Below are 14,576 nucleotides of genomic sequence, written 5' to 3' on the forward strand. Positions count from 1 at the left end.
TCTTCTATATTCTTAGTCAATGCTAATTTATAATTCTTATTTATTCACCATGTATGTCCTTATAAAAAGTTAGACCCTTTCATAATCAAAATCTTATAAAAAAATCATAACCCTTTATAATAACATTCCTTTTAAAATGTCACAACATTTTGTAATTAAAATCAATACAAGAGTCACAACCATTCACCATTACAACCCTTCCAAAGATTCACATCCTTTCCTCATTGCAACCATTTGAGAAATTCATTTCCTTATTTTCTTATCATTCATGTCCTCTTCCATTAATCCCTTTCTAATTACTATCTTTTCCTCTTCCCTCTTCCACTTAAAAATGAACTCTCCTTCCTTATATATCTAAATTTGAATGAGTCACATCTCTTTGTTACTTATCTCTTGAATTTTCATTCGAATTAGTTAATTTATACTATTCTATATTCTATATTTTTTATTTATTTATTTTGTGTTTAATATGTTTATTAATAAATCACATTTAGAAAGGTAACATACTTTCTACAATATTACCTATCGTATTTTATTTTATTTTATATTTATTAAATTTTTATTATTATTTAATTATTTTAAATCTTATAATAAATCTTATTTTATTGATAATAAAATAAATATATTTAATTATTATTTCTTATTCTAATTTGAATTTATTATAATCATTTATTTAATACTATTATATTATCTAATTGTTATTAAAATTCTATCTTAAAACTGGGACATGATAGAGAGAGAGGGTAGCTGAGAGAGAGGGGGGGGGGGGGATGTGACTCTATGTGTCTTTTTGTGTGTGAAACACAGAGAGAGAGAGAGAGAGAGAGAGAGAGAGAGAGAGAGAGAGAGAGAGAGAGAGAGAGAGAGAGAGAGAGAGAGAGAGAGAGAGAGAGAAGCCTTGACTCACTTGTAATTGGTAATGATGAAGCACTACACAAAGATGTGAAAAGGAGGTTTACTCAATAAGGAGAATCTTATCTCTAATATATTTATATATATTAGAAATAAAGAAACATTTAATATCATGATCAAATATAGGATAAGATATCTAAGCATGCAAGTGTTTAAATTTACCAATAAAATCAATAACTTTATCTTTAACAGTTTTTTTACAATGCATCAAATCAGTCAAAGAAACTTGGAGATCATTATTATTGTGAAATTATTGAATGAAAGTGTTTTTTGCAAGAGTTTGAAAAGAATAATAAGAATAAGAAGGTACAAAGAAAAACCATTACAAGGTTTTATCCCTAAAAATATGTGGAAATGACTTAGCCATAAGCCTATAGTTGTGAGAAAAATCACTACATACAATCTGGAAACTCTTAACATGAACTATGAGATCTCCCTTACCATAATAACTCTCAAGATGTTGTAACAAACATGTTGTGGTATATAAACATGAAGGATACCAAAGGAAAGGTGATTAACAATGTCACATGTAGGAATATTATACTTAGATTGAGTGAATTGAACTACTTGTTTTTACAAAGTAGTGATAGATTGAACCAAGCTACTAATGGTAGGATTAAAAGATGTGATAGTAGGCATAGATATATTAGATTTATTAGAAAAATAATAAGAAGTGGAAGGAAGATACAAATATTTTCAAAGAGGATTAGAAGGAATGGGTAAAGGATTGGAATGTATAAAAGGAACTACATTATATAAAGGAAAAGGAGAAGATATAGAAGTAGAAGGAAAATTATAGGAAGTGAAAGGTTAGAAAGACAAACACTTAGATAAGTGGAGACTTTCATAGAAGTAATCATAAGCAATGGAGTATATGTAGAAAATCTCGAAAGAGTAGTGGAAATTGGAATGCAAGGTTTAATGATTGTTGAAGGAAGAGAATATCCTAAATCTTGATCAAATTTCATCAAAGTCTTATCATGAGTATTGATAAGGTGAGATACACCACACAAGATAGAAATACTATTGTCATAATTATTAAAAAATTTCTTAACAACCTCAATAGAAGCAACACTATCAAGATTTTGATGTTCTTGCACACACTAATTTTCAAATTTATTAAATTCATGAGAAATCCTATCAACATGCGAAGGAGGAATTCTAAAGGCTTCATCTTCATCATGGGATGAGTGAGAAGAGTTATGCTCCATTATAGGATTGAGATCTCGAGGAAAGATATTGATGTCATTATGAGTCCTAGAGAGAAAAGATGAATCATGATCAAAGGAGACCATGAATATAAGGATTCTCATAACTGGAATGCTATAGGTTGGACTTAGTGTATTTAAGATCATAAAAAGGGATACCTCAAAAGGAAAATCTAATGAGACCTAACCAAAAGAATGTAATAAAGAGAATAAATGAAGAGATCTAACCACATAAAAGATATAGCTAAATATAAATTTAAGAAGAAAGAGAATACAAGGGTGAACACTAAAAGGAATGTAAACACCTAAAGAAACAATTTAACTCCAAAAAGAAAATGTCACAAGTTGGGTTCACCAAAATGTTTAGTAGTGAAATGGAAGCTATTTAATATGATGTAGGCCTCCACTTCATGCACTAAAGAATTCAAAATGTATGTATAGTGAAAGGGAGGATTTTTAAATATGATTCCTCTTTGAATCCAAATTAGATTAACTTAATGCCCAAAAGGAAGGGATGCCAATAAAAAATTGAAATTATGAAAAGGAATACAATATAGAGAAATACTCTCTTTGGCCCCTATGTGATAATGTGCATGCAAAATTGAACTAATTGATTAAGTAATGTAGATCTAAATGCTAAGTGTACACAATCATCCCGATCACTATACATAATTATGATAAAATTATGAATAGAAATGAAAGATAGAAGACTCGCCTCAAAATGCATAGAGGAAGTTGTATTTTGGATCTAAAAAGTGTGGATCTAGACCTATAACTAAAAATCTAATTGTATATCCTTGGACAGAATGAAAAATCTAGAATACCTGAAAACTAATTTTTGTCATCTTAGAAGAAAGTAACACATTTACATAGTGGCGATTTTTTTGGAATGATTCACATGATTTCAACATATTCCTAGAGCACTGTAATGAGGCCACCCTAGATTTTTCAAAAAGCTTTTGAAGAGTAATTTCAAGATTTGCAATCACAATTTTGCTATCCTACTCTTGTACACATAAAGAAGAGATTTTTTTTTGTCTAGTTGATGAGGGTTTTCCTTGGTCAAGCCCTAAATTGAGGAATCAACATTAAATGGAGAAATGTAAATGTAAGTAAACAAGGTAAATGTAAGTATTCACCTTGCTTGTAAAAACCTTGGTCAATAATGATTTTGTCTTGTTGTATGTTGTAGATGTTGAATTCAGTACATGTAAATGTAGCATATTTGCACATGTTGCAATTGATCTACCATAACCACACTACAAAGCCATGGATGTAAATGTTCATCAATGAAGCGGATGGTAAATTCCCCAATGTAGATCTCCTCCCTTGATGGCCAACAATAATCTAGATCTTGAAGAGGAAATGCTCACAAAGAAGCCTTCAATGCTTGGTGGAAACTCCTTTGATTGGATGTTTGAATCCCTTGAATATATTGATTGTAAAGTTTAAATGTATCTTTCATGTGTGATACGAAAAATGAGGCATCGAAGCTTCTTTATATACTAGTTAACTGGAGAGTGAGATTTAACAATTTGGAACCTCAAGACTTTTTGAGGTCTAAGTATCTCAATCTCTAGGGAAGAGGTTGACCTAGGTCAACCTCTTTTGGACTAGGTTAGTTTAGGTCAACATATTCCCAGAGAGGAGACAAGACAAGGCCTCATAAAGATCAAGATCATTACAGAAAGATTTAGGAAAATGTGGAAGAAAATAGGACAAAGTGGGAATTGATAATTTGAGCACATATCCATCCATGGTCGAGGAAGTCACTATGAGACAGATGCTAAAAGGTCTTAAAAGACAAGTGCATCCATTTTAAGATGTTACTATGGGAAGTGATAATTATCTTCTCATCATTTATGCATCTATTTACAATTAACATCTATAATTATATCGAGTATATATGGAATTTTTTAAGTTGATGACATTAACTCCAAAAACTTCAAGAGCTAATGATATTCTATATCACACTCAATGTTAATATAATATATTTTTAAAATTATTTGATAGATAAAATTATTCAAACATTTATAAATTCTAGAATGATTAGTAGGCAATTTTTGTGCACAAGGATAAGTGAGATATATTATGACAGATTCCATATTTTATTTCATCTAGATACAAATTAATGGCCTTTTGATCTAATCAAAAAAATTCAAGAATGTAGTGGTTATATGAAAGAAAGTGTGTATTTTTATACAAACATAGAACAAATTTTTTTTTTTATTCCAAGTCTCTACTAGCTAATAAAGGAAATTCGTTAAATATTTACTTTAAAATTTTTGAAAAATCAAGATTATGACTACAAGAACAACAAGAACCAATAAGCACGACCAAGTAAATACACTAAGCTATAGAATTAGATTATGATGGTTAGATTTTTAAAGTATAATAAATAAATAAATAGAATGTAAATAGAATTATGTCTATATAAATATAGAGATAAAGAACATATGGACAATGATAAGAATAATGGTAATGGACAACAAATATTTGAGTAAGAAAGAGAGTGGAGGAAGGATATCAAATATTTTTAGAGTTACAAAGGGGGATGCAGATGAGGATGATGATGAAATTTTTCTATTACTCTATGACATTGGATATGTTGATAGTGTTGGGAGGGTTGGAGATGAAAATCTTGTTGGATGTTATCCCTTGGTTCATATTATTTTGGGTTTCTCTATTTAGATTGATGAGAAATAAGGATTTTTATGACACTATAGCATTAGCATCAATTTCTCATCCCACATTAGCTTTGCCTTCTTTTTGCAACAATTAATCTAGTTTGTCAATTATTAATGATGGTGAAGCTATTAGAGTTTATGGTGCTATTTATTATGATGAGGATAAGGACATGAATTTGATTCATGAAAGGGTTGAGGAGGATGAGATTCTCTTCTATATTCTATTAAAATCTCACCTAGCCAAATATAGGTATGTTTCCTAAGGTTTGTTTTTATGTTGTTGACTAGAGTGAAAAAGTGGAAGATGAAGAGGAATCCATCTTTTCTCATTGGTAAGAGATAAAATAGAGATCTTTCTAAGTTGTTCTACTATGGATTCTAGGGTGAGTTACATAGTTGAACACTTTTTTATTGGGGCTTTCTCCTTCTTAAACCAAATAATCCTATCGTATTAAGTAAGATTGTTCCCCTTTTTCCCTTGTAATTTCTCTTCAAGATTCTAGAATTTATGTTTCTCCTTCAGTAGATTAAAGTTCTTTATTAGGTGTAGGTTTGCTCCTTGCTTTCTTAATTACTAATCTAATGATCTACATTCCTTTAAATAATAATTGTGTGCAAGATTATCTTGGATTTTTCTCTCTCAGTATTGCTTGTGGGATTGGTGCTTATGGTGAGATGTGATTGGAGACTAATGCTCTTGAAAAAGCTGAAGTGGATAGGATGAAACTTGTTATCCCTCAATTAGTTGTGCATATACATGTTGATGATGTTGTTTCTACGAGCTAGAGTCTTGTGTTCCTCTAGTAGAATAGGTGGAATGGATGATTATTTTTGTCCTTGGCATACTTATTTACAAGATGGCACCCTTGTTCAATAACTCAATTTTTACAAAATTCTATGAGAGTAAATTCAATATTGATAATATTAGAAGATGGACAAGTTAGAACTAGAACCTCAAAGTTGAGGTTGCTGCTAAACATTTGTTTCTGATTCTTTTTCTCAAACCTATCACACTACTTCAAGATCCCATTAGGTAGTCCTTGGTTTATGGGGTAGAATGATATTTTCATTATATCAAGCCCTTTCTTTCATTCCCATGAGTATTGGTACTAGTATGTTCCTTGTCAGAGCTTAATTATCAGAGTTTAACTTAGAATTCTTGGATGACAAAGTTTTTCAACTAAGAGCTCATAGCCCTTTTGGACAATATTGAAATGTTGATTCAATTACAAAATTAAAGACATATATTATCATTTCTTGTTTTTGTGTGCTTATAGAGAAATAAAGGAGCACCCTTTGTAGTTTATTGTTTCCTTCAAGCATATGAGTTTGCATGTATCTGATTTTGTAAGACTCCTCTATTATTTGTTATTATTGTTGTAAAATAGGTCATTCTAGTGGGGATTGCCCTGCAAACAAGAATGATTAGCCTATTTCAACAAAAAGAGATCAGATTGTTGCAACAATAAGAGTGTTCAAAAGGTTGAAAGTAGAGGGAAAGCTTTGTTTGAATGTGACAAGATGATCGCTTCTTTCTTTGGTTTCAATTAAGGGATGCCTGTTTTTCTCCTTGGGCCAAGGAAGGAAGTTTAGAGCTGGTTAAACTAAGCACTATAAAACAAAAAAACTCTAAAACAACTTGGCTTTAAACCATCCCTAACTTTGGTTTGGGTGTTGTAGGTCTAATGACTTGCTGTTTCATGTTGATTCTCTTGGTTGTCCTTTGCTGCTAATTACTTAATAATTGAGTTCCAAAGTTCAATGCGGACGGTGGTATTACTTATGCTCTTTCTATCATGTGTCACAACATTCATGATAGGGCTAAAAGAGCATCTTGTCTTCCTTCCTAGAAATTATATGGTCTCCATTTCCAAGTGAGGATGGAATCTGACTGCGAATTATATTACCTTTCAAAATCTTGATATTCCTGCGGACACCCAAACTTTATCATTTGATCGCATCATATAAAGAATACCATCTTTTCGAGCATAAACTTTACCCCTCTTTTCTATGATAACTACGAATACATTCTCTTCTCGAACATAATCTGTACATTCTCTCAAATTTATTCCTTGGACTCAAGAATGCCTTATTTCCTACGCAACCATATATTCTCCTCTTTAATCACACTACACACAGATGAAATTGTAGCCCTTGTATTTGCTACATTTGCGTGGAAGTTGCTGGCCGGTGATTAAGCGAAACTTTGATTGGGAATTTGTAACTTATTTTTTGATTTTGTTGGTGGATAAGTTTAGAGAAATTTGATGAATTCAATGTTGATTCGCAGATAAAGTTTAGTGAAACTGATGATGGATCCCACGACTCTGGTTTTAATTGGGCGAACCGGAAATGGGAAGAGTTCAACGGCTAATTCCATCCTGGGACGAAATGAGTTTACGTCTGAAAGCAGTACTACATGCTGCCAGTTGGCGCAATGCGACTGGAAGGATGGCCGAACAATAAATGTTGTAGACACTCCTGGTAAACCTTAAACCGTTCTCCAATTGCATTTTTATTTTTTCCGTGTATTACATAAATGTAGTCCTATGAAGAACTTATGACGAATTCAAATCTAGTGGCATCAAAGTAGATAAATAGGAGCAGTTTACAATCTTTTATCGTGGAATTACTTTCATTAAGTATAAACTTATACAATCTTAAAGTTGAGGCTTATGTTTTCTAAACTCATTGAGATTATCTATATTCATAATTTGATAACCTGTCTGCATTCGGTGTTTTTAAATTCATGATTCGAAAATTGCTCAATATGTATAATGAACTTGATATTTTTAAGATAATTAACTTGATCATTTATCTTTGCTTATTTAGTAATATATTTTATAGGTAATGAATAATATTTCAAGTGTCTAACTTATGATTCTATAAAATTGGGACTCTAGAAAGGAAGTTTTGAAATCTATTGTCAAGAGTTGTAGATATGAGTAGCGAAAATGGTAGTGGTAAGGTTGAGGTTTTATGGGATGGTAGGGCTTAAGTTCATTTTTTCAAAGAAAAAGAGGTATAATGAAGAAAATAAATCTTAAATCTTCATATATTATAGATGCTAGAACAAACCCAAACTCAAAACGAGAGAACTTTGTATACATAAAAGATTCATGGGAATGGGTCAAAGGGAGAAACCACCAAAGTTTTTGAGAAGCAAGATAAAAATCAATTCCTAAAAAAGAAACAGTAAACCACAAGATTTTCTTTTTCTTTTTAAATTACTTGGGGTCTATAAAAAATACCCCAAACTTATCCTCCACATAAACATAAAAAATTAGGCTATAACTAGGGATGTGTGGGAAACAGTAGTAATTATCTCAACTAGAGGATGACAAAAAACACCAACACCAAAAATTAGGGCTTAGCAAACAATAAATGAGCAATATGAATATGCCCAAATGGAAACCCATAAATGTCATCATGCAAACTATCTAAAAGTATAATGGATACAACACATTGAATATCATGCCACCAAATAAGAAAATCATCCTCTAAATAGAACAACACAGAAGGGATGCAGATGAATTATATATGTATATATATTGGGGTCTTTTCTACTTCTTTTATTCACTCATATGTTTCACATTGAGGTGGTGGTGTCCCCTATGGAGGTGGGTTTTAGCATTGTGGGAATGACTAGAAGATTATATTTGAGGGATTTTTCTCTAGTTATTAGAAGTTGAATTTTTATAAAGTGTTTTCCTACTTTAATATTTTATTTGAAATCCATATTTTGGGAGCTATTTGTATCTTATCTTTAAGCTATAGGTAGCACGAATGTTTTGAGAGCTTTGCTAAAACACATTTTTCAATTAAAAAAGTCTAAGAATCCTTTTTTGCAAATTTCTTCTAGTCATTAGTTTTTGCTTTTCCCTCATGTATTTGATATAAAATTTTATGTGAACTTTAGTGAAATCCATTTATTAGCTTGAGGGTACTTATAAAACTATATGTCTACATTTGAGGTTAAGGGATATTTTAAAACCATTTTGTATTGAGATTAGTAGTTTCAACCTTTTGATGTTATAGCTAGAGATCTATCTAGATATCCCTTTTATCCAATTCTATTAGTTTTTGGTTTAGTTATCTCTAATATTTTGAAGCTGGTAGTTTTAGAGTGGGTTGAAGATCCCTATTAAATAAATAAATAAATAAATAATGGTAACAAGTCCCGTGAAGACCTATTTTACTCTAATAAAAATAATATCCTTTTTAACACAAGGAATCTATCATTTTACCCTTGACTGACCCTTTTCTAAGAAGTCTAATGCTCTAAAGAATCCATAAGCTTCTATGTAATCCTAATGTTTTAATTAATCTAATATGATTTTTGAAACCTTTAGCATCTACATATAAACTAAACACATTTTATTTTAATATTTCTCCCACTCTTCTCATTTGGGCATTCCACAAAAGGGACCATTATTGCTTCATCAAAGGAATTTCTTTGATGAAGGACATTTTTTAGCTAGTAATGGGGAGAGTCCACTATGGTATACTCTTGAAAAATATTTAGCCTCAAATAATTTAGTAATAATATTTAATTTTTGGGCCTAGAGAAATTGATGGTAGTATGCAATGGTTTTAAAAATCTTCAAAATTGAAAGGAATTTATTATCCAAGACTTGTGAAGTAAACTCTAATAAAAAAAGAGTGATATGAGTGAAATTGGCGGTATCTATATTTAAAACTAGTGAATTAGCCAAAGAGATTATAATATTCCTAAAAAGAAATATCAACTCATTAGTATAATAGAATAGTTTTCAGATGGATCTTGATTTATTTTGAAATTATTAAAATTCATTATAAATTATATACCAAGTTTTAAGGGTGTGTAATAGTTTCACAAATAGGAGTGCATATAGTCAAAACCCACCAAAAGAAATACGCACATGGTAACTTTCAAAGTCACCTTTAAGTATTGCTTTTAAACTATTAAATCAACCTACTCAACCATGTGTCCATATAGAACTACTCTAATTGAATAGTTTCTTTTTGTATATAGTTGAAACATAGTAATCACTAAAGAAATAGACAATCAAAGATAATTTACATTCTTTTGGTGTCCTTGGAATGGACCTAAGTGTTCAGAGAATTACTCCAATATTGTGTTCATGCTGAGGATAGTGACCGAATTCTTAGGGCACCATTGGTAGTTACATCCTTCAAGAAGGAACCTTGTGTAATTGGTTTTATGTCATCATCATCATCATCATCATCATTATATATATATATATATATATATATATATATATATATATATATATATATATATATATATATCACTATTTAAAACACCAAAGCTTGCAACAATTTCACTATTTCCAACAATTTTAGCAAGTTGATCTGTCTGCGCTAACACATTAGAAACTACATCTTGAAAACTAACACATTTCAACTTTGAATGAATTTTTCGATGGAGGAGACAATAGTTTAGAATCAAAAGGATGTTTGGATTATAATCTTCTCCAAGATACTTCAAATTTATTTTTATTTTATCCATAAAACCTTTCAAAACCTCATCTTTTACATGTGATTCCTTCTAAAATATCGAGGTAATATATGTTGGAGCATCATAATACAATGGAGTGTTAGAGATGTAGATTTCTGGAGGAGTAGGATGTAACCATAGAGAGACATCATGCATTAGAGACTCTTCTCTATTTTTCAAACCTTTTGTGTTCCTCTTACTGCTGCAATAAACAAGTATTCGAGAGTATCAATGCACTTTCTCTTCATTGAATGGGAACATAAATTCCTCTTGATCATCTTCATCATTGTTTCCTCCTATACATTTATTATATGATTCAAACAACATTACACTAAAATTCAAAGGTTTTTCCTCCATGATTTGGGGAGGCCAATATCGAACATCATTAAACACGTATTTCTTTTTACTTGAGATCATACTTTAATACCATTATTCTCATTTTTTATGCTATCATAAGGGCCAAAATTTCTTCTTTGATTTTGAGAATAATTATTTTGGGTTGAAATTTGTCTTGGATGATTTCCTTGGCTTTTCAAGGAATTAAAATTTATTTCGATAAGTTTGTTGGATAATTTAGAGACATTGTCCACTTCATCACCTCAAACTCATTGGCCATATTGTTCTCAAGTTTAGTACATGGAGAAGTCTTTTGCTCAAAGAATGTAGTCTTTTGGGGATCATACCTTGAATATAGAATTGTTGGTATTGGAGCTACACTATCTTGTTGGAGTAAAGGTACTAGATTCAAGAGGGGCATTTGATCAGGTGTCATAGGCACTTCTACTAGAAATGGTGGTATGGTTGTTGCATTACTCAAAATAAAGGAAGGCAAAAGGTTCGGTCCACCATGGAAATTTACCTAATTCATGAATGTAACAACCTCTTTGAAGACCTTCTCTAGGGTATCAATGTCTCTAGGAAGAAGCCACTTAGGAAAATAGAATTTAATGAATCAAGTGTTTCCAAATAGATCTTGATGGTAGCCTCTTGGGGGACATTTTATGGAAACTCCATTCTTCAATACATCCTATAGAAGAGATGATTAAACTATGAAATAGAGTCATGGAGATCCCTCTTAATTAAGATGAACTGATGAGTAGGATAGTTCAATTAATGTAGACCTTGAATTGTGCTAGAAACTTTCTCTCAAATGAGTTCCAACATCTAATTGATATTGGTGAGGCATATTGAGGTACCAATTGAATGGTGTTTCCCCCAAATTGAAATGAATAGGTTGTATACCATGTCCAAATGTTGAATCTTGTTTAGATTAAATATTTCCTTGAAAATTTTAAAATGATCTTCTATTGTTTGTGATTCTCCATAGATGAAGAGTGGGGAAAAAAATTTAGGATTTTTGGGCAAGTCATGTAGTTGACAAGTTAGGTTCAATGGTCAAATTTGGGCATTGAAGAAACCCATTGTGCATGATGATGGGAATGGGTAAAGTAGAACATAGAGTGGATGATGATGATGGAATTTGAAATGTGAGTGAGTTAAACCCAAGTATCCCTTTATCACTACAAGGCTTGGAAAAATGACTAATTCTTAGAAACTCTTACCTATGTGGTGAAGACCTCAATACTCACTAAAAGGGAGATGATAGGTCCAGATATTCTAGTTTGCACACATCTTGAGAAGCATACAATTGAACTTGGTGCACCCATGCAAAAAGAACACCTTGGTGAAAAGCGTATTGTTTGACAAACACACCTTAGTGAAAAGTGCACCTACTAATAGGTGCACCATATGACTATTAACAGGCTATCAAAATAGAATTGTGAATTTTATAGAATTGTCAAACAATGACTTTGATTTTGGGGATAATGGTTTTAGGCCCTCCTTCTAGCTCCACTTTTGTTGAGTAGTCATTTGGCATGATGGTAACAATATAAATTCTCATAAATCTCTCTCTTGAAAAGTTGATCACTGATTCCAAATGGTTCTTTTTCAACCTGCTATGTAGCTCAATTGAACATAAATGTAAATCTTCACAAGGAGTCCTTTTTTGGTATTTGTCAATTGTGCACAAATTTGAGGAAATGTAACCACAAAAAAATGTATTTTGTTATTTTTTGTTTAATGATGAGCATAATTTCTAATCAATGCAACTATATGATTCCTATTTTAACCAAATATTTGAAAATAAAATAAAGAAGATAGAGTAATGAGAGATTAAATAAAGTTATCGAAAGGGAAATTACTAATGGACATAAGCCCAAGTAATAACATGTCTATAAATTAAATTATCAAAAGGACCTCATAGGAAACCAATAAAATTAGGAGTAGTGCTTCCTCAAATCCATTGATGTAATTTTTTATCAAAACTTATAATGAAAAATTGAAAGATGTGCAACCACCAAAAGTGTGAGCACACAGCAAAAAAATCTATGCAAGAACAGCAGTGGTCCTTTCTTCAGCTTGTCACGACAACAAAATTTATTAACATAGGAAAAACACCAAAACTAAAAGATCACACAACTATCATAACACAATAAAACCATTATCTCCATTACTATTCATGAACACAAATTCATTAAAAATAACACACTTTGAGAAGATTTACTACACTCAGAATAAGAGTATCATTATCATAATATATTATTGCATCAAAATATCAACCTAGAGTACATATTACATCCATTTATTTATAAGAAACCCTCTCCTTGTTTTGTGTTAGGAGTGAGAGATCTTCTAATATAAATACTATGCTTAAAACTAATAAAATTAAGCTAATTATACATAATTTGACTCTTTAAATGGTGCTAAGTAGGTCTCCACCCTTGTTTATATCAATTAATGGGTGCATGAGCCTTTACATGACTTAAAATAATAAAAAGAGAAGAAAATAGGAAGAGAGAAGCCATTAGATGATCTAAGAGTCACTGGAGCTTCAAAAAATGAAAGATCAACCTTCTCTAGGCATTTCTTGGAATTAAAATTCCATTAAAATGTGCTTTTAGTGCATGGAATGACTAGAAAATGACACTAGTAGTTAACCAGTGGTACCCTTGCAACTGATCCAAAACTATTGATGCACCTTTGTGATTAACACACCTTATGAAAAGGTAACCTCTATATTTGGAAGACCTTATAAAAAGAGCACCTATGTATTTTTTGCACCATATCAAAAGTGCACCTTTGTGAAAAATGCACCTTATGAAAAGTGAACCTCTAGGTCATAGGACTAAAATGGATTTATTTTCTTCTAAGTTCACAATTTCCATAAAGTGATAGAATCTGAGTCTTGTTGCCTTCAACCAAAATGATGTTTGAATGTTCTCTTTTGAACTTTTAGATGGAAGAGGTTATTTCTTGAGGATTTGAAAAGTCCTTGAAGCTTCATACTTTTCCCTCACTTTCCTATGGAAATCATGAACTTCTTTTCTTACTTCTCATGCAAAATCATCCAACTTAGAGTCCAACTCCCTTAGTGTCTCCTCACTTTCAAAAATACATCCGGCATCATCCTTACAAGATACTACTTCAAATGATGCTTGAATTTTTGTACAACTATTTTCAAATAGCATAGTTGTGTTCTAGAGTCATCATCAAAAATCTCTAAGTCAGTTGCATGATAGTATTTTATCCACTTCTAATAGTTGTGCATGTGTTCTATACATATCTTGGATATCTTCATACATAGATAAAATGACCTTATTACTAGCCTATATATTCTTAATTCAATCATCAATCTTACCCAATTCTTCTCTTTATACCCTGACCTGAAGAATTCAAGTTTGCAAAGTGATTAATTAGACCCTTTTAACCTATTTATACCCTTAAATGAACAATCACTAGGTCAATGTTAATATGTAATGCTAAACACAATGCTTATCCACAAATGATTTTGCAATTAATACCAATGAACCAGACAACAATGATCATAATCCTTACATATTCCTATCTCATTATAGGTTTCGCATGCCTTTTTAGCAAATTCTTTTACTAATTTTGAATAGGGGACCTATGTATGATATTTTCTTTCACAAAACTACCCCATCTAAGCTTGGATTATCTTAGTTTTCTTGAAAACTCTCACCTTGAACTAATGAGCTTCAAATTTCTTTAGCCTTGGGAACTTCACTTTCATCAACATTCTTTGGCCAGATTTTGTTGAAGACTCTTCTAACTTCCTCTTTTTCCACAATCTTTCTTTTGTTCTCCATGTTTTTCATTTGGGATCCTCTTCTTGATATATAGTCTCTAGAAAGATGACTTTTCTTTCCATAATAGTAACAAGTCATGCCTATTCCTCTCCATAATCAT

The 14,576-nt window shown here is 31.3% G+C and overlaps 1 protein-coding gene across 1 annotated transcript in view; it reads left to right on the forward strand.

Annotated features, from left to right (window-relative positions):
* Window positions 1–6,900: 6,900 nt before the first annotated feature.
* Window positions 6,901–14,576, forward strand: part of LOC149568704 (immune-associated nucleotide-binding protein 9-like) — a 65,056-nt gene continuing 57,380 nt past the window's right edge. Inside the window, exons 1-2 of the mRNA XM_089821592.1 lie at window positions 6,901–6,997; window positions 7,098–7,291. Coding sequence (XP_089677718.1) covers window positions 7,117–7,291 — 175 coding nt within the window. The 5' untranslated portion in view covers window positions 6,901–6,997; window positions 7,098–7,116. The remainder of the gene's footprint in view (window positions 6,998–7,097; window positions 7,292–14,576) is intronic.

Source organism: Cupressus sempervirens, chromosome 3 (assembly GCF_028749045.1).
Source record: "Cupressus sempervirens isolate cs-2001-9-10 chromosome 3, ASM2874904v1, whole genome shotgun sequence".
NCBI classification, from domain to species: domain Eukaryota; kingdom Viridiplantae; phylum Streptophyta; class Pinopsida; order Cupressales; family Cupressaceae; genus Cupressus; species Cupressus sempervirens.